The following is a 14826-nucleotide window of genomic DNA, read 5'->3' on the forward strand; positions in this document are numbered from 1 at the left end:
TCCCAGCAAAAAGAACTTGGGGTCCTTAGGAATTGGGAAAGTCATAATGCCCTCAATCAAGGTATAACAATATTTTATTCATGTTTGTGCATACGTGTTTGGCAAGTTGAACCATGAATGTAATATTTTTTAGCAACAATAGCACAATTTCAGGGACCAAAATTATTTGTCACTTGCAAGACTTACACGTCTCTCATTTATGGTCTTGATTTTCACTCAACATTAGCAGTACAACAGCTCACAGTTCTTGTGTGCTGGTTTTCAGGCCAATCCACATCTATATCCACATGATCTAGTTGACCTGATGAAACCACACATTTACTGCCACTGTTCGATTTGATCCATGAATGTGGCTTTAGTATTTTAGAGAACCAAACGTGTTTGTGTATCACATGATTCGTTGTGTGTCACTGATGTAGGGTTTTAGCTTTTCCATGACTTAACCAGCCCCAGGCCGTGTTACATGTTCTACAAGTTCTGTTGGTCTGAATCATCCCCATCACAAAAACAATGGATGCAGTAAAATAAGCCAATACGTCTGCACTGTGACACAGTTGGAGGTCAAACCTTTTGAGAACGACGACAAGCTGTCCAGTCACATCACAGACACATCAGACTGTCAGGCACAGACACATTAGAAGCATTAGAAGCATTAGACTGTAAGGCTGCAGTGAGTGTCAACACATGTTTCCCCCTCTGGCACTACACTGGGTTTTAAAGAGCTGTAAGTCACAGACATTCTCAGTTCTGTGGAACGGCTCAGATCTCCAAACTGTGGCTCAACCAAAACTCCATAAATATTTTTACCTTTAGTGAGATTTGATTAATAGTATTTTAAAAAGCAGAATACACTTCCAAACTGCTCAATAGGACAAATCCAGAGGTTAGGTTTCTAAAGAAGTCAATGCAGCCGTTTCTAGATATGAACCCTTCCAAAGAAGCCCTCCAATCTATAACTGCACAGAATGATTACACATAGACAACTAAAGGTCAAAGTTTGGAAATCCATCTCAATTACTCATATAATAAAGAATTTTTCAACAAATGTTTCCTCTTTTTCTTCATTGCCTAACATACTTTTTGTAGATAATTTCCATGTGTATTTTCTTGGTTTTTTTTCATACCTCAGTGCGTTTTTGTGATTTATCTGACATGGCTGCTTTATTCCCCCCTCAGGGATAAATACATTTCTTTCTCTGTATGCAGTGCGAGTTCAGTTTAGGTCTTTGTTAATTCACTATGCATTTATGCACATTAACTCATCTGTATACACTGCATGACAGAGTGTGTGTCCAGTAGTTTTACCTCATTCCCGGACCATCTTTTGCTGCCGCTGTCCACACTGTTGAAGCCAGAGTCCAGCCCACCAAACTGACCCGCAAACAGTTCCTGGTCTGACAGACTGCAAAGGAAACATGGAGTACACACATTAGAAAAATAAAACACACACTGGGTCTTTGCTCCACAGGGCAGCGACTCCTGTTTTTCCTTCCAGACCTCTGCTCCACTGCCCTCAAATACGCTCTTATCTCTGACCTTGGTCTTGTCTATGTTATGGAACAAACTCACTGGGACAGGGGAACTAAAAGAGAATAAATATTTTAAAGGCCCTGCTTTCCTTTCACTTTAAGGGTTAGTTTGGGCTTTTTAGAGTAGCTTTAGAGCCAGTACCCCCACCTCCTTCCCCAAACTGAGACATCCTGACCTCAACATACTGTGTGTAACAGAGATGTTTCAGAAACCAGACGGTGCACTGGAGACCGATTTCCTGTTTCTGTTTCATCTACTGTCACACCCAGTTAGGACACAAGGCCTGGATCCTGTCCTATTTATTCTGATGGGAAGAGTAAACATGATTATGACCATCCATCCCCCCCCCCCCCCCCCCCGCACACATACAAATACATTCTATCCTCCAGATACACAACAGAAAACTGACTTTGTGACAGATATGCTCGTATCACGGAGAGGCACAAATTTCATCTAAAGGACATAACCATTAATAATATAATAACCAATAAAATGATATTATTCTATTCTTATTTTATTTAGACCTTCATTCATCCATACTATGTTCTCCACCCTTCTGATCACGCCCATTTAAGAGAAAGGAAGTGAACAGTTTCATACCATTAGACTAGAGCAGGATGCAGTGCATCAGCGAAGCTGATGTAAACTGCATCTTCATGCATGGTTAATGATCCACTACGTTAAAGTTAGTACAGATAACGGTCGACATGATATTACTCAAAACACTGTGATTTGATGCAATGCAGACAGAACATGGTGGTGTACAGTACAATAGTCACTATAATTAGAATTGTCTTGTTATTTACATGACAACAAATAGTAAATTAACTTAAAAGGCTCCAATTTCACCTCACATATTGGTTTCTCTGCCACTGAAGCTCAGTATCTCACTTATGTAGTTTCTGTGACTTTTGGCCATTTCACAAACTTTTTTCTTAGGTCAAAGAAGATCGTCAAAACAAAATTAGGTGTGGCCCTTCACACTTCTAATCAGTTTTTACCCCTCAGCCAACTTCTGGCCGAAGGGGTATTGTAATCATTTTGTTACTAATGCAAAGGCATTAGAAATGATGCATCTCGCATCCCAAATGGGCTCTACGCACAGCTCCACTACTTCCTGAACTGTAGGCAGCTCCTTTATTTCCTATCTTTCATTATTGGACACACTGATTAATCCAGGTGTACCTGACCACAGCAGTCCCAACAAGTAGTAGCAGACGCACCTGGATTAATCAGTGTGTCCAATAATGAAAGACAGGAAATAAAGGAGCTTCCTTAAGTTTAGGAAGTAGTGGGGCTGTGCATAAAGCCCATTATATCCAATGCTCATTTTTTTTAACCATCTTGAACCTCTACACCAGGGCTCACTAACCCTGGTCTTCGAGAGCCACTATCCTGCATATTTTAGATGTTTGCCTCTTCCAGCACACCTGACAGTCGTTATCAGGCTTCTGCAGAGCTCGATTATAGACTAATCATTTGAATCAGGTGTGTTGGAAGAGGGATACATCAAAAACATGCAGGATAGTAGATCACGAGGACCCGGGTTGGTGTCCCCTGATCTACACCAATGCATTATTGCATTATCTTTGTTCCTGAGGATCTTTGGTAACAAAAACCGAACATATTCTCTTTAATTAATATGTCAATGTTCTAATTTGTAATAGTATTACTCCAATCACAATTTACAGTGTTTTGTTTTGTGCTGTCCTTAAATCTAGTTTCTTAAAGAGTTTTGTCTCATTCCTCCTCTCTAGTCTCCTGCAGCCTCTCTCCTTCCTCTCCCCCCTCCTCTTCCTCACCAGCTGTTGAAGCCTGTGGGCCTCAGATGTCTCTCCAGCTCCTCCTGGCTCCTCTTGCAGGCCTCCATGTTGAGGTACTTGAAGATGTGGTATTTGCCTTTGGAGCAGATCTGCGCTGGCGGCATCTGAAGTGGGTTGTTGTCCAAAGAGATGCTCTGCAGGTGTCGCAAGTGGCGGAAGCACAAGGGCACGTGGGAAATGCGGTTGCAGGACACATCAAGCCGAACAAGGGGGAGCTCGGACATTTCTAAACAGGGAAAAAAAAAACAGGAAGTTTCTATTTGTAATTTGGGCTGTCAATTAATTTAAAAAAAACTAATTAAACACACAATTCCCTGTAAATAATGATAATTAATTTATCATTAGATTGACTGTGTTTAATGACATTTTTCTACTTAAGACTGAAGCTTGTAACGGATATTTAATCATGCAAAATTGAGTTGATGCAGAATAAGCACAAAAATGTATATTCAAATTACAAGACTATTTCAACAGCTTTTTTCTAAGTTCTTTCCTTGAACACAGTTTGTCTCCTGTGAAGCGCAAATGTTCAACAAAACCATCATGGTCATCAACAGTGACTCAGCTTGAACGGTATCTTTCTTGTATCTGCTGACAGAAATAATAACAAACCCAGGCATATATAGTTTAAAGTGCAGGTAGAAAGCCAAACTCATCAGGCCATTAAAAGAAGACATCGGCTTTAAGGGTGATCATTTGTCAAAGGAAGTAACAATAATATAAACATTATTAACAGCAAAATGTGTTCCATCTCCATGTGTTGGCTGAATTTCAAAAAGGTGCACAAGAGTCAGTGTAAATCTGTAAAAGAACACAGAAAGATGCTTGTAGAGCTGAAACCATCAATAAATTCGAATCAATTAAAAAAATTTAAAAATCCAGTTACAGTTTTCCTGATTCAAAGCTTCATTTCATTAATTTTGCTGCAGATAAACACTGGTTCTGCTGTTCCACACAGATGCTTATGACACCAGGATCAACACAAAGGCAGGTGTTTTCCTCTCAGGTGATATGACAGGCAGCAAAACATCTGTGGTAACTAAATTTAGCTCAAAAAAATTCAGCAAGTTACCCTCGTTTCCTCCAACAAGCCATTGCAACTTCTTAAAGTGAACATTTTCGTCCAAAAGTCTGTCTCTATCCTCTTTATCCATCTTTGGGCTGTGTTGTGTTTATGACTGTCCTTTAGCCATGATAGCATGGTTTGGCTGCTCATGTGATCAAAGGTTAAGGGTCAGCAGCCACAGGAAGTAAACAAAACTACATCCATTCCGTAAAATATTTTTCATGTGTTAAATGTTTTATATTTATCCCCAAAACTAGTGAATATTAGTGAATATTATTAATACAGTAAATTACCCCCCTGGAGATCAATAAAGTTTATCTGTATCGGCATTAAAGTCTTAACTTGCTGGTTTATTTAATACTAAAGACACTGACACTGGGGACTGTGCAGAAACTGCAAAAAGTCCCTTTGATCATATTTCATCACAAGTTTCCTTTGCAGCTTATTCTTGAATAAAACATTTAATCTTCTCAAACTTGGAAAATAAAATTAGCTACAAACAAATTTCCTTCTTTTCATAAATGGAAGATATATTACTATAGAAATAGACTCTATTCATCCTCATAAACAGCATTGTAAAACAAAAAAATACATTTCACTTTCAACCCAGACAACAGACAAAATTTGTATTCCTCTGGTGTTAAAACTGCTGATCCCTATAGGTAATGATTATATTCTTGAATAATGTGTTACTCTTTATGAGACAATAAATGTATTATTATTGTTTGTTATATATCAGTAGACCATTTCTTATACATAAGAAACATCTTGTTATTAATCTGTTGAATGTTTCAATTAATCAGATCTTAAAATTAAATGACAAATTGTTCAATGTCAACTCCAGGGATTAAGAAAAGATGACTTGAGCTATTCACTACCTCCACTAATGTTACGCTATGTACTTAAATACACTTACATAATTTCAGCTCTATTCCGTGTCTGAATCTTTTATCTGACACCTCAGCTTCATTCATTATTTGTCACATCATTCAGAAGTTTAACAATAAAGCTACATGTCCTTTCTGTAACCCCATAACTGCCACTTGAACTCTTACTGTACAATTTTTTTTTTTTTATTCTTTTGAAAGACTTCAGCGCTTTGTTAACATTTTGCATTTTCACAGTAAGAGTCTTCTGGACAAGGCTTTTAAAGACAGCTCAACAGAGTTTTACTGCAAGCTCAACTAGAAGAGGTAAAAGAAGTTCATGCTGTCTCCTGCTGGTATATCATATTACCACATTATCTGGATACTGTTATTAAATGACTGCTTTAAGATCATATACTGTGTGTAAACTATATTCTTATCACCTTTTATTGTACAGTTCAAACAATAATAAAACAAGTTTTAGCAGACGTATCACAACTTACACCAACTTTAGAAAAGCTTCTGCAGCTGGGACAGTTAATAGTTTGTCATATTTGCACTTATTTATTCCTCATTTTCTGGTTGTGACCTGCCACAGGATAAAGCACTAATGGCTTTAGATCTATTAAGAGGAAACAAATAGCATCAGCTCAATACTTGACACTTATAACTAATCAATAGCACAAATATATGAGGTATACAAGTTGTATTCATTTGATTAGAGTGCTGCTGTTATCCTTTTGAGGCTAGAAACAGTAGGCAGATTATTATTAGATATAAAATGAGCTTTAGTGGAGAAAGAAAACATTTGAGAGCGATTATCTGCATAAATATGACCTAAAACACAATCAAAATACTTAAAAAAGGTAAAAACATTAAACCTCTTCATTAATACATCAAGATAAAATCCTACAAATAAACTCTTCTTTTAAGGTCTTCAGATATCTTCTTTGTTCAATCCATGACACACTTCTGAAAACGTGTGCTGTCAACATCAGACTGACAGTAAAGACCCAGATTTCATTTTCCACAAAAAAAATAAAAACATGTTCAATGTCTTTGTCTTGTTTAACTGGGTTAACTTTGTTTACCCTTTCTGATCATGTTTTAGGTCAAATTTATGCACATAATCGTTCTATAATGTTTTCTTTCTCCACTGAAACTCATTTTATATCTAATAATCTGTTTGTACTGTTTTTAACCTTTAAGAGAAATTTCTAAATGGATCGCAAACTGTTCCCTGTATCGTCCACAGCAGTGGTTCAAATAAATGTCTCCAAAACTCCCAACTTAGCAAAGCTAATCATCAATTACCATAAAGTCTAGATATTTACTGACTCATCTACAGTCAAAACAATGATGAATTTAATGCACTTCACCTTAATGTCAGAAGTGGGGATAACAAGACATTGTTGACTATGACTTCTAACACAAACAAGTAACATTAGTGTGCTGCTTTTAGGAAATTAACTGCTTCAGAGACAAAATGTGCCAAATCCTACATACTTGGTTGGCTAATGTTTTCAAGATGGATGATTAAATGTTATTACATATGTTTATGTACATTTATATGGTCGATGTATAGCTCTTACACTGGATGGAATCTGAAAAGCAAATATATTGTAATGTACAGGAATGGGAATCAAGAACCAGTTTTTTTTTTTTTAGAACCGGATCCCAGTAGCTCAATTCCTTGGAATCGTTCATCTGCCTGCTTAACGATTACGCTCAACGATTCTGCCTTCATTGCACATGTGTGATGATGTCACACGTATGCTGCATTGTTTTAGTTTAGAACATAGCCAACATGGCGTCGAGGCAGAAACACTCCAAAGTACAACTATATTTCACGCGAAACGCTGACATCAGGGCCACTGGTAACACTGTCAAAGCTTCCATTTCTTCAAAGGGGGGAAATACCTCCAATACGCTGAAACATTTGTCCACACAGTAATGCAATACATTTGCAGGAATGTCACGTGTTTGATACGCTACTTTGCAACACTTGTGAATCTAGCGGCAGAGCAAACACCAGGGCGTCATCTGGGTCTGGTTCTGGGGGTGGGGGGGGCAACAATTGTCCTGCCCCCACAAATAAAAGTTTCCGAAGGTAGCAAAAAAGAAAATGAGGTGCACAACAGCAGGAGACATAGAGGAATTTGTCGTCATCTGTTATTATTATTTGTGCAAACTGTATATGTTACATTTTCTGTGCAGATATAGAAATATAAAAGACAGTTGATGGAAACCCAACCGTTTGCATCCCCCACCCAATGAGAATTGATAAGGAATTGGATCAATTAGCAAAATCTATAATGGAATGGTAATCATTAAATTCTTGTCGATTCCCATCCCTGCTAATATGTAGACATTGTTTTGAGGTAAAACTTGCAGCTCAGACTAAAATATTTCTTTGGTCACTGCTTTTATTCTAAAAGCATTTTGCTAGTAGACCAGTGTAACATTATTTATGCAGCAACATGCCACACTCGACTAAGAAACCCAAGAAACAAACCAATCAAATGGTAAAATACGATTGTATTGTTCACTTCTGTTGTCAAAACAGTGTGTGAAAGTCTCTTCTATGTTGTATTTATCTTGTTTTTACTATTAGACGATTCTTTCCATTCTTGGCAAGTGAATTTTGTTGCATTCTGCGTCATTCATGTCATTTTCATCGTGTTAAGTGTTTCATATAGTTTTTGACTTTTACATGTTTTACACTGCTTTCATTTTGTTACAACTTTTACTGTCTTATGTTTTCACTCCTAGATTTTGACTGGGAATTCTATTTCACATAACATACTACTGCCATGTGTGTTACTCTGCGACTCATTTTGGGTGTCAACACTAAGTTTGAAAAAGGCATATCTGCAGAAATAGATGCACTGACACTCATTGACAAGAACTGATGAACTGGGCAGAATTATTCATGTTGACTGACAAAAATGTCACTCGAGGTTTCTGTGTTTATCAAAGCGTATCATGAACTGCTGAGGCGTTCTCATCTGGTTTATTCTGGGCTAGGCGTCGCTGACAGATCGTACCTTCGGGCAGAGTGGTAAGTTGGTTCCTCCTCAGGTTTAAGTCCCTCAGACACTCTAACTGGCCGAGCTCTGCTGGCAAACACTGCAGCTCATTACAGCTTACATCCTGAGGGAAAAAGACACAAAGAATACAGTGACACAATCTGCAGAAACAGACAGAAGAAGACGGATGACTGTAGCAAGTGATTAATTATTGTCAGATTATTTTAGCTCCTTTCATTACACCAGAACTAAAATATTTGCTTTGCACTCTGGCTCTTAAATTACCCTTATGGGCATTTGACTATGACTCACTGGGAGGAAGAAAAAAAACAGTGTACCCAAAGACTGACACTGCTGGAATTTGACTTATTTCCCCTCTACTGCTACTGGCACTGCTTTACTGAGCTTTCAACTGCCTGCTGTTGCTGAGAGACACTTAGTTCGAGGCCAAAAAGATACAGCTGATGAGAAACAGCGAGTGCGTGGGTGAGTGTACCGTACCAGTTGACGGAGGTGTGTGAGGGAGTATATGGAGGTGGGCAGTGAGGACAGCTTGTTGTTGCTGACGATGAGCACTCTCAGGAGGGGGAGCTGAAACACCGACGGGGGTAAACTGGACAGAAGGTTACGACTGTTGAGACAAGAACACACAAAAAGACGCATAAACACAGTTATTCAGTACGAACATCCACCTTGGCCTGGTGCAAGGATGCTCCAGTACAATTGTGACCTCAGTTAAAAAACAAAACAAAAACAACAGTAGATGCAGTACATAAATCATTGTCTTACTTTACAGCGAGTTGAGTCCTCATTTTGTGTTCTACAGTATATTTGCTCTGAGGTTACACTTTTGCTGCTTGCGTTCGCAACCAGATGGAGAGTTTTCTCATCTCCTAGCAACAGAACTATTCTAGTGTTGGGGATAAAGGAGCACCCGTGTGGTACTTTTAGCTAGAGAAAGATTTTGGGCAGGCTCTGGACAGTCATTCTTCATTCCTGGGATTTCTTCAGTATCTATACAAGAAGGATTTTTAAGACCATTATGAATGCAGTTCAAGACCTAGTGCATGTCTACACTGGCAAAACAGTACAGGATGTGAAGCAAGGGAGTGATTTTAGTGATACTCCCAGTGAATCATACTGTAATGAGAATACAGAACAATACTGGGTGATGGCAGACATTTGCTGGTGGATTTTTACAATGGCTTCATGTTTTTCCAACTTTCCATGTGACTAATTCATTTAAACACAAAGTTCCAAATGGGAGTACAGCGAGTGCCATCTTCACCCCACAACAGAGGAAAGTAACATTAACAGAATCAATTTTTTTGGGAGACTTGGTAGCCCATGCACCTCATGGCAACACACTAAGAAACTGACATCAGAGGTTGCATTTTTTATTTTATTTTATTTTTTTTTTTATCTCTCGTTTGGTTGCACCACAATCAATGTAAATGTTTGCAAAAAGAAAATTTAAATTTAAGTACATCTAAATCAGAGTGATATTGGGTAGCTGATAAAACTTTAACAAAATTAACATTTACATCATGATCCAATCAATTTAGGATTTTCTTTAAGAGATTTAATGGCTTAAATTTGGGAGAAAAAAAAGGTTCAACTTCCTGATGAAGGCCTGAAGGTGAAACATCTTGAAGTCTCATCATCTCGTATTTATAGGTCTAACTTGATCATGTGGGGACAATAAGGGTATTTTAATATTTCTTTACAGTAGAGTTACAATTCTGATTATTAGATTTTTAAGGACCCACAGAACCTCCGTTTGCACCTTGTGTGTGATGAAACTACAATCTGCACACTATGAACTCCCCTAGAGGCAAACTCTGCTGTGTTGACAATGTATCTAAGTTCTTTATCACATCTATTTATTTGAGCTTTTACAGACTGACTTCAGGTTCACCTTTAAATGACTTGGTTTAGATCAGGAGTCACCAACCCTGGTCCTTGAGAGCTACTATGCTACATGTTTTTGATATATCCCTCTTCCAACACACCTGATTGAAATGATAAGCCTATCGTCAAGCTCTGCAGAAGCCTGATAATGGCCGTCAGGTGTGCTGGAAGAGGAAAACATCTAAAACATGCAGGATAGTAGCTCCCGAGGACCAGTGTTGGTGACCCCTGGTTTAGATTATCTATCCCCAAACCTCAGGCTGGGGACAAGAACTAGGCATGGATTAGGAAACAGAACACATTATGATTCAACCAACAATAAAAACGGCAACTTTCTAATTTCATACACTTTCGCACTATATTTTTTTTGTGGCCTGTAATTGTGAACTTTGCAAGTGCCTCCTCTAATAAATAACTATCCGCATTAAGTCCTGTGGTTGAACAGTGCAGAACATTTCAGCACAGCATGAAATCTGTTATGACACAACTACACACTACTGAGAAATATTGGTTTAATATTGAAGCAACAATGAAACAGAACAAAACAGTAAAAAAATCTGGTTCTAAAGAGTTTAATTTTCATGCTCTGTCTCGTGTATCCTCTTTTCATCAGTCTGTGCATTATATTTTAAGTACTGATAGAATGACTAGTGGATTCACTCTTAAACCTAACTCTCATCATTTGGATTCAGTCACGTTCAACCTCAATCGGACTGCATTTAGTAAAAGCCCATTTGTCACATTTTTATCTTCCACATACACTCCTTCAACCTCTAATAATCTGGTCAATATAAATAAGGTTTTGACCTGTAAAAAAATAATGTGACTAAAATGTTAACTTGTTCCTATAGTCTGTTTACATGGAAGCTCATGTTTCACACCATGCGCGGCTTCACAGTAGCTCCAGATCTCAGTAGTTAATTTGGCGAGTGCTTTGTTGTTCTCATAACAGACTGTAATGACAGCCAAAATTAAAACACAGTCCAGAGTTGTAACATCCTAACATTATTCTTTAATAGAAGCTGAGATCTGAGAAGACAAATTAGTTTTTATAGGACTTAAACTAGAACACTTGCTGATCACTGCAGCACAGAGTGAACCAAACACTGACTGGCTCATATTAGAGCTGATGTGGTTGGTGCGGAATTACCTGAGATTGAGGTAGGTGAGGGCCTGGAGGTTGCCCAGGCTGGAGGACATTGAACGCATCCCATTGTGGTACAGGCTCAGTGTCTCCAGAGAGATGAACTGACAGAGCTCCTCGGGCAGCTCACACAGACGGTTCTTTGACAGATCTGAAAACGCAAAACAACCATTAGACTGATGCATAAAGCATTAACACACATCCTCTGTATACATTAATGCAAAGTTGTACTGTACAAACCAGACATGGACAGGGATTCTGTAGGTTTCAGCTTGTATTTTTAAGTGAATGTCATTTGAGGCCTAGTTCACACATCCATACTGACAAAGACGGATTAAGGATATGAAAGGAAAACTGATGTCCTACAAGTACTTGCAAAATAAATTTCATATTGACGAGGAACATTCATCTGAGCATGACTACACAGAACTGAGTAAACTATAGCTCCAGATGTGAATACAGAACAATAGAGTGATGGCCAGTTTTTACACTTTTTGCATCTGATTTCACATAATTATTTTCAACAGATCAGACCTTGCTGACCTCGTAATAATCCATGTCAGATGTGAGTAAACTGAAACTATTTTAACTTAACTGATGTGAGAAGTGTCAATGTTGTACTGTGGACCTTCTTTTAAAGACATTTTAATGGTTAGAATTCAGATGATTAGATTTCTGACTCTTTAGAGAACATGCATAAATCAGTCATCGACTGTAGCAACTTTCAGAAAAAAAATGATTGAAGTCTCTTGAGTTTCTTACACTGATTCCAGTGCACTTTCAATCAAATACATTCTTCAATTTGTTATTTTTTATATCCTTGTGCCACAGGGCAGCATCCCTACTACTTTCCAAACCAAAACCCTAAAATTAACAGACCACTCGGAGCACAGAACCCACGCTGCAGTGACAGGATCTTGGCAGGGCCAACATCATCCACTTCTGACCAAACTGGGTGAGTGTGTCTAGAAATAGCTGCTTCCTGCTGTTTCCACAGTTACTGTAACTGTATGTAGGCCATTCTCATCTACCTTGACGGACAGTCAATTATGATTCCCATTAACAATTCAAATGAACTTTCCCACTCCCACCATTGAGCGGAGGGAAAATTCCTCAGCTACTCTCTGGAATTTCCATAAGTCTAGTTGTTCCTTTTTACTCACACTTCCACAGAATTCTTTGTTTTTAACCACCACTGACGTTCTGTTTCCCTGTTTTCTGTATCTTCTGTATCTTCTCCCTGTATCTCTGGACTTTGCTCCATTTCTACCTTCCAAGCATTTTCTATCTTTCCCAAACCTCCCCCATCTTGACAACTGCTCGATACTGACCCTGTCATCAACATTTCCTCCTCTACACTCTAATGTCACTCCTTTAAAGCCTGCATCCAAAGCACATGACTATAAGCACTGTGAGCATGTAGCAGGCACAATAAACCATCAATGGATAGTCTATAAAACTGCAATGATTCCAAAAAGCACCATTAGCACCAAGCTTTCACTGGCAGCAGGATGAGACACAGTCTGTCAATGGCAGACAGCCCAATGGCTGTTTATTGATTGCTGTTGTAAGCAGAAGGGCTGGAGGAGGAGACACGGCCCTTTCTTTGTTAGGGACTTTTATTTTGCAAAAGGACCTAAAGGAATAAAATGTGGTTTAAAAAAATCCATTGGTTTAATGACACTGGGATACAAACTACTGAGCGTCATCCATAAGACAGGTTAAGACTGTGCAGCTTCATTGATTACATGTTTGTTATATAGCTGTATTTTTGGTTCTTTTTCCCATCACTTGGTAGCATCTTGGAAGTTTTTTTCTCTTCGATTAATCTTTTTTATTATAGGTTTCTTCATCAAGGTCTATGCAGGATACTTAGTGTTTTGTGTACAAAGCTAAAAATAAATGACTTGGAGTGGGGGATAAAAAAAAATCTTGCAGTCTACTTCCATTTCTTGAGAAAAACAAAATAATAGTTGTACAACCATAAAAAGCAAAGAATTAGAAAGAAGGAATTATATCCAACTGGGTTTAATAAAGCAGACAGCCTACTGACTTTACTGCCAAGCAGAGTGAACAAAGAAAAGCAGCATTTCATTAAAAGGCCCATTTCACACGGCCTTAATAAACACAACCGTGTGGTTCGCAGTGTGTGTGCTTTCTCTACATTACAGTACAGTAAATGTGATCCAGTACAGCAGCTCGAAAGCCTCATCTCTCCCCATTTTCACTGTCCCATAGCTAGAGGGGAGCAGTCTGAACAATAGGTGGGGGTGGAAATAGTAGCGCATGTGTGTGTGTGTCTGTAAGAGTGAGAGTGGGCACTGGGGGATGGAGAGGTTGTCTAGTCTCTACATTCGCTTCTGCAAAAGAAAACCAGATATCCAGATTGTCTGAAAAGAAAGTGATGGTTTGGAATAAAACAGGAAAAATGAAAGGGTACGCTGAAAAACACAAACACCAACACACACACAAATTAAAACCTGCCAAGAGTCAAATGCAGGTAAATTTTGACTTTGGTGTCTACTGTACCATGACATTAGAAAATCTAATCAGACACTTTCTACATGTTAATCTTTTTCTAATTGTCTCCTTAAAGTGATGCTAATGATGAGTGTGCATACTAATGACCTGAGGTAATTTTTACTTATAAATAATCCATGATGCAATTTTATGGCTGGTAAATTTCTCATTTTAACCGTCACTTGCAGATTAGCCAAAAAGTTAATTTTGGACCCTGCTTGTAAAACACCTCTGTCATTATATTGTAATCCTAGGTGTAAAAATACTTGAATACGCATACGCCAACAGCTCAGGCAGCCTAGCCCTACTCCATTTTTTCCCCACAAGGCACTGGTGCCCAAACGTCCTGGAAGCTGTTGTGATAAACCCAGCCTGACTCAACATGAGCATCATGGGAAAAGCATCTGCTGTGGAATGGGAGCAGAGAAAGGCAGTGAAATGTCCAGTCTTGAACTGCCTGCCATGATTCAGACAGCGGGGCGCTGGCTTTAAACGGACACAATCCAGAGCCAACTCCTGTTAGCTCTGCATGGCTCAACAAAGACCCATGAGGAGGAGGAGAAGGAGGAGGAGGAACAGGGTCCCTCATGACAAAAACTCAATCCTTCCTGTTAAAGAGCTGACTCACTCTGGTGCCATTCAGATTGACTTTAGGTAATTGTTCTGGATCCAGATGGGGCAGAGTGATTCACAGCTGGTGTTGAAGTCAGTAATAATTGTCTTAAATGACGGGCTGGGACTGGAGGAGGCTCACATTTCGGATCATCTGTGAGAAACTGGAGCTACTCCAAACCCAATGTCATAACGCTTATTAGCCTTTGTTAGCACTGCTCAGATACAGACACATCCTAGTTGATTTGTCATAAGCAAATTAGCTGTGGTTGAAAGGTTTGGCGTTCTGTTACGATGTGGGATTTCAATAATTAAGAGTTACATG

The 14826-nt window shown here is 38.7% G+C and overlaps 1 protein-coding gene across 3 annotated transcripts in view; it reads right to left on the reverse strand.

Moving 5' to 3' along the window:
- Positions 1-14826, reverse strand: part of lrch4 (leucine-rich repeats and calponin homology (CH) domain containing 4) — a 78486-nt gene that overhangs the window by 39287 nt on the left and 24373 nt on the right. For all 3 annotated transcript variants that reach the window (XM_030162158.1, XM_030162157.1, XM_030162156.1), the window contains exons 2-6: positions 11376-11520; positions 8816-8945; positions 8333-8438; positions 3333-3579; positions 1306-1402 (exon numbers count right to left, since the gene is read on the reverse strand). In XM_030162158.1, the coding sequence (XP_030018018.1) occupies positions 1306-1402; positions 3333-3579; positions 8333-8438; positions 8816-8945; positions 11376-11520 (725 nt within the window). The remainder of the gene's footprint in view (positions 1-1305; positions 1403-3332; positions 3580-8332; positions 8439-8815; positions 8946-11375; positions 11521-14826) is intronic.

This window comes from Sphaeramia orbicularis, chromosome 18, assembly GCF_902148855.1.
Source record: "Sphaeramia orbicularis chromosome 18, fSphaOr1.1, whole genome shotgun sequence".
Taxonomy (NCBI): Eukaryota; Metazoa; Chordata; class Actinopteri; order Kurtiformes; family Apogonidae; genus Sphaeramia; species Sphaeramia orbicularis.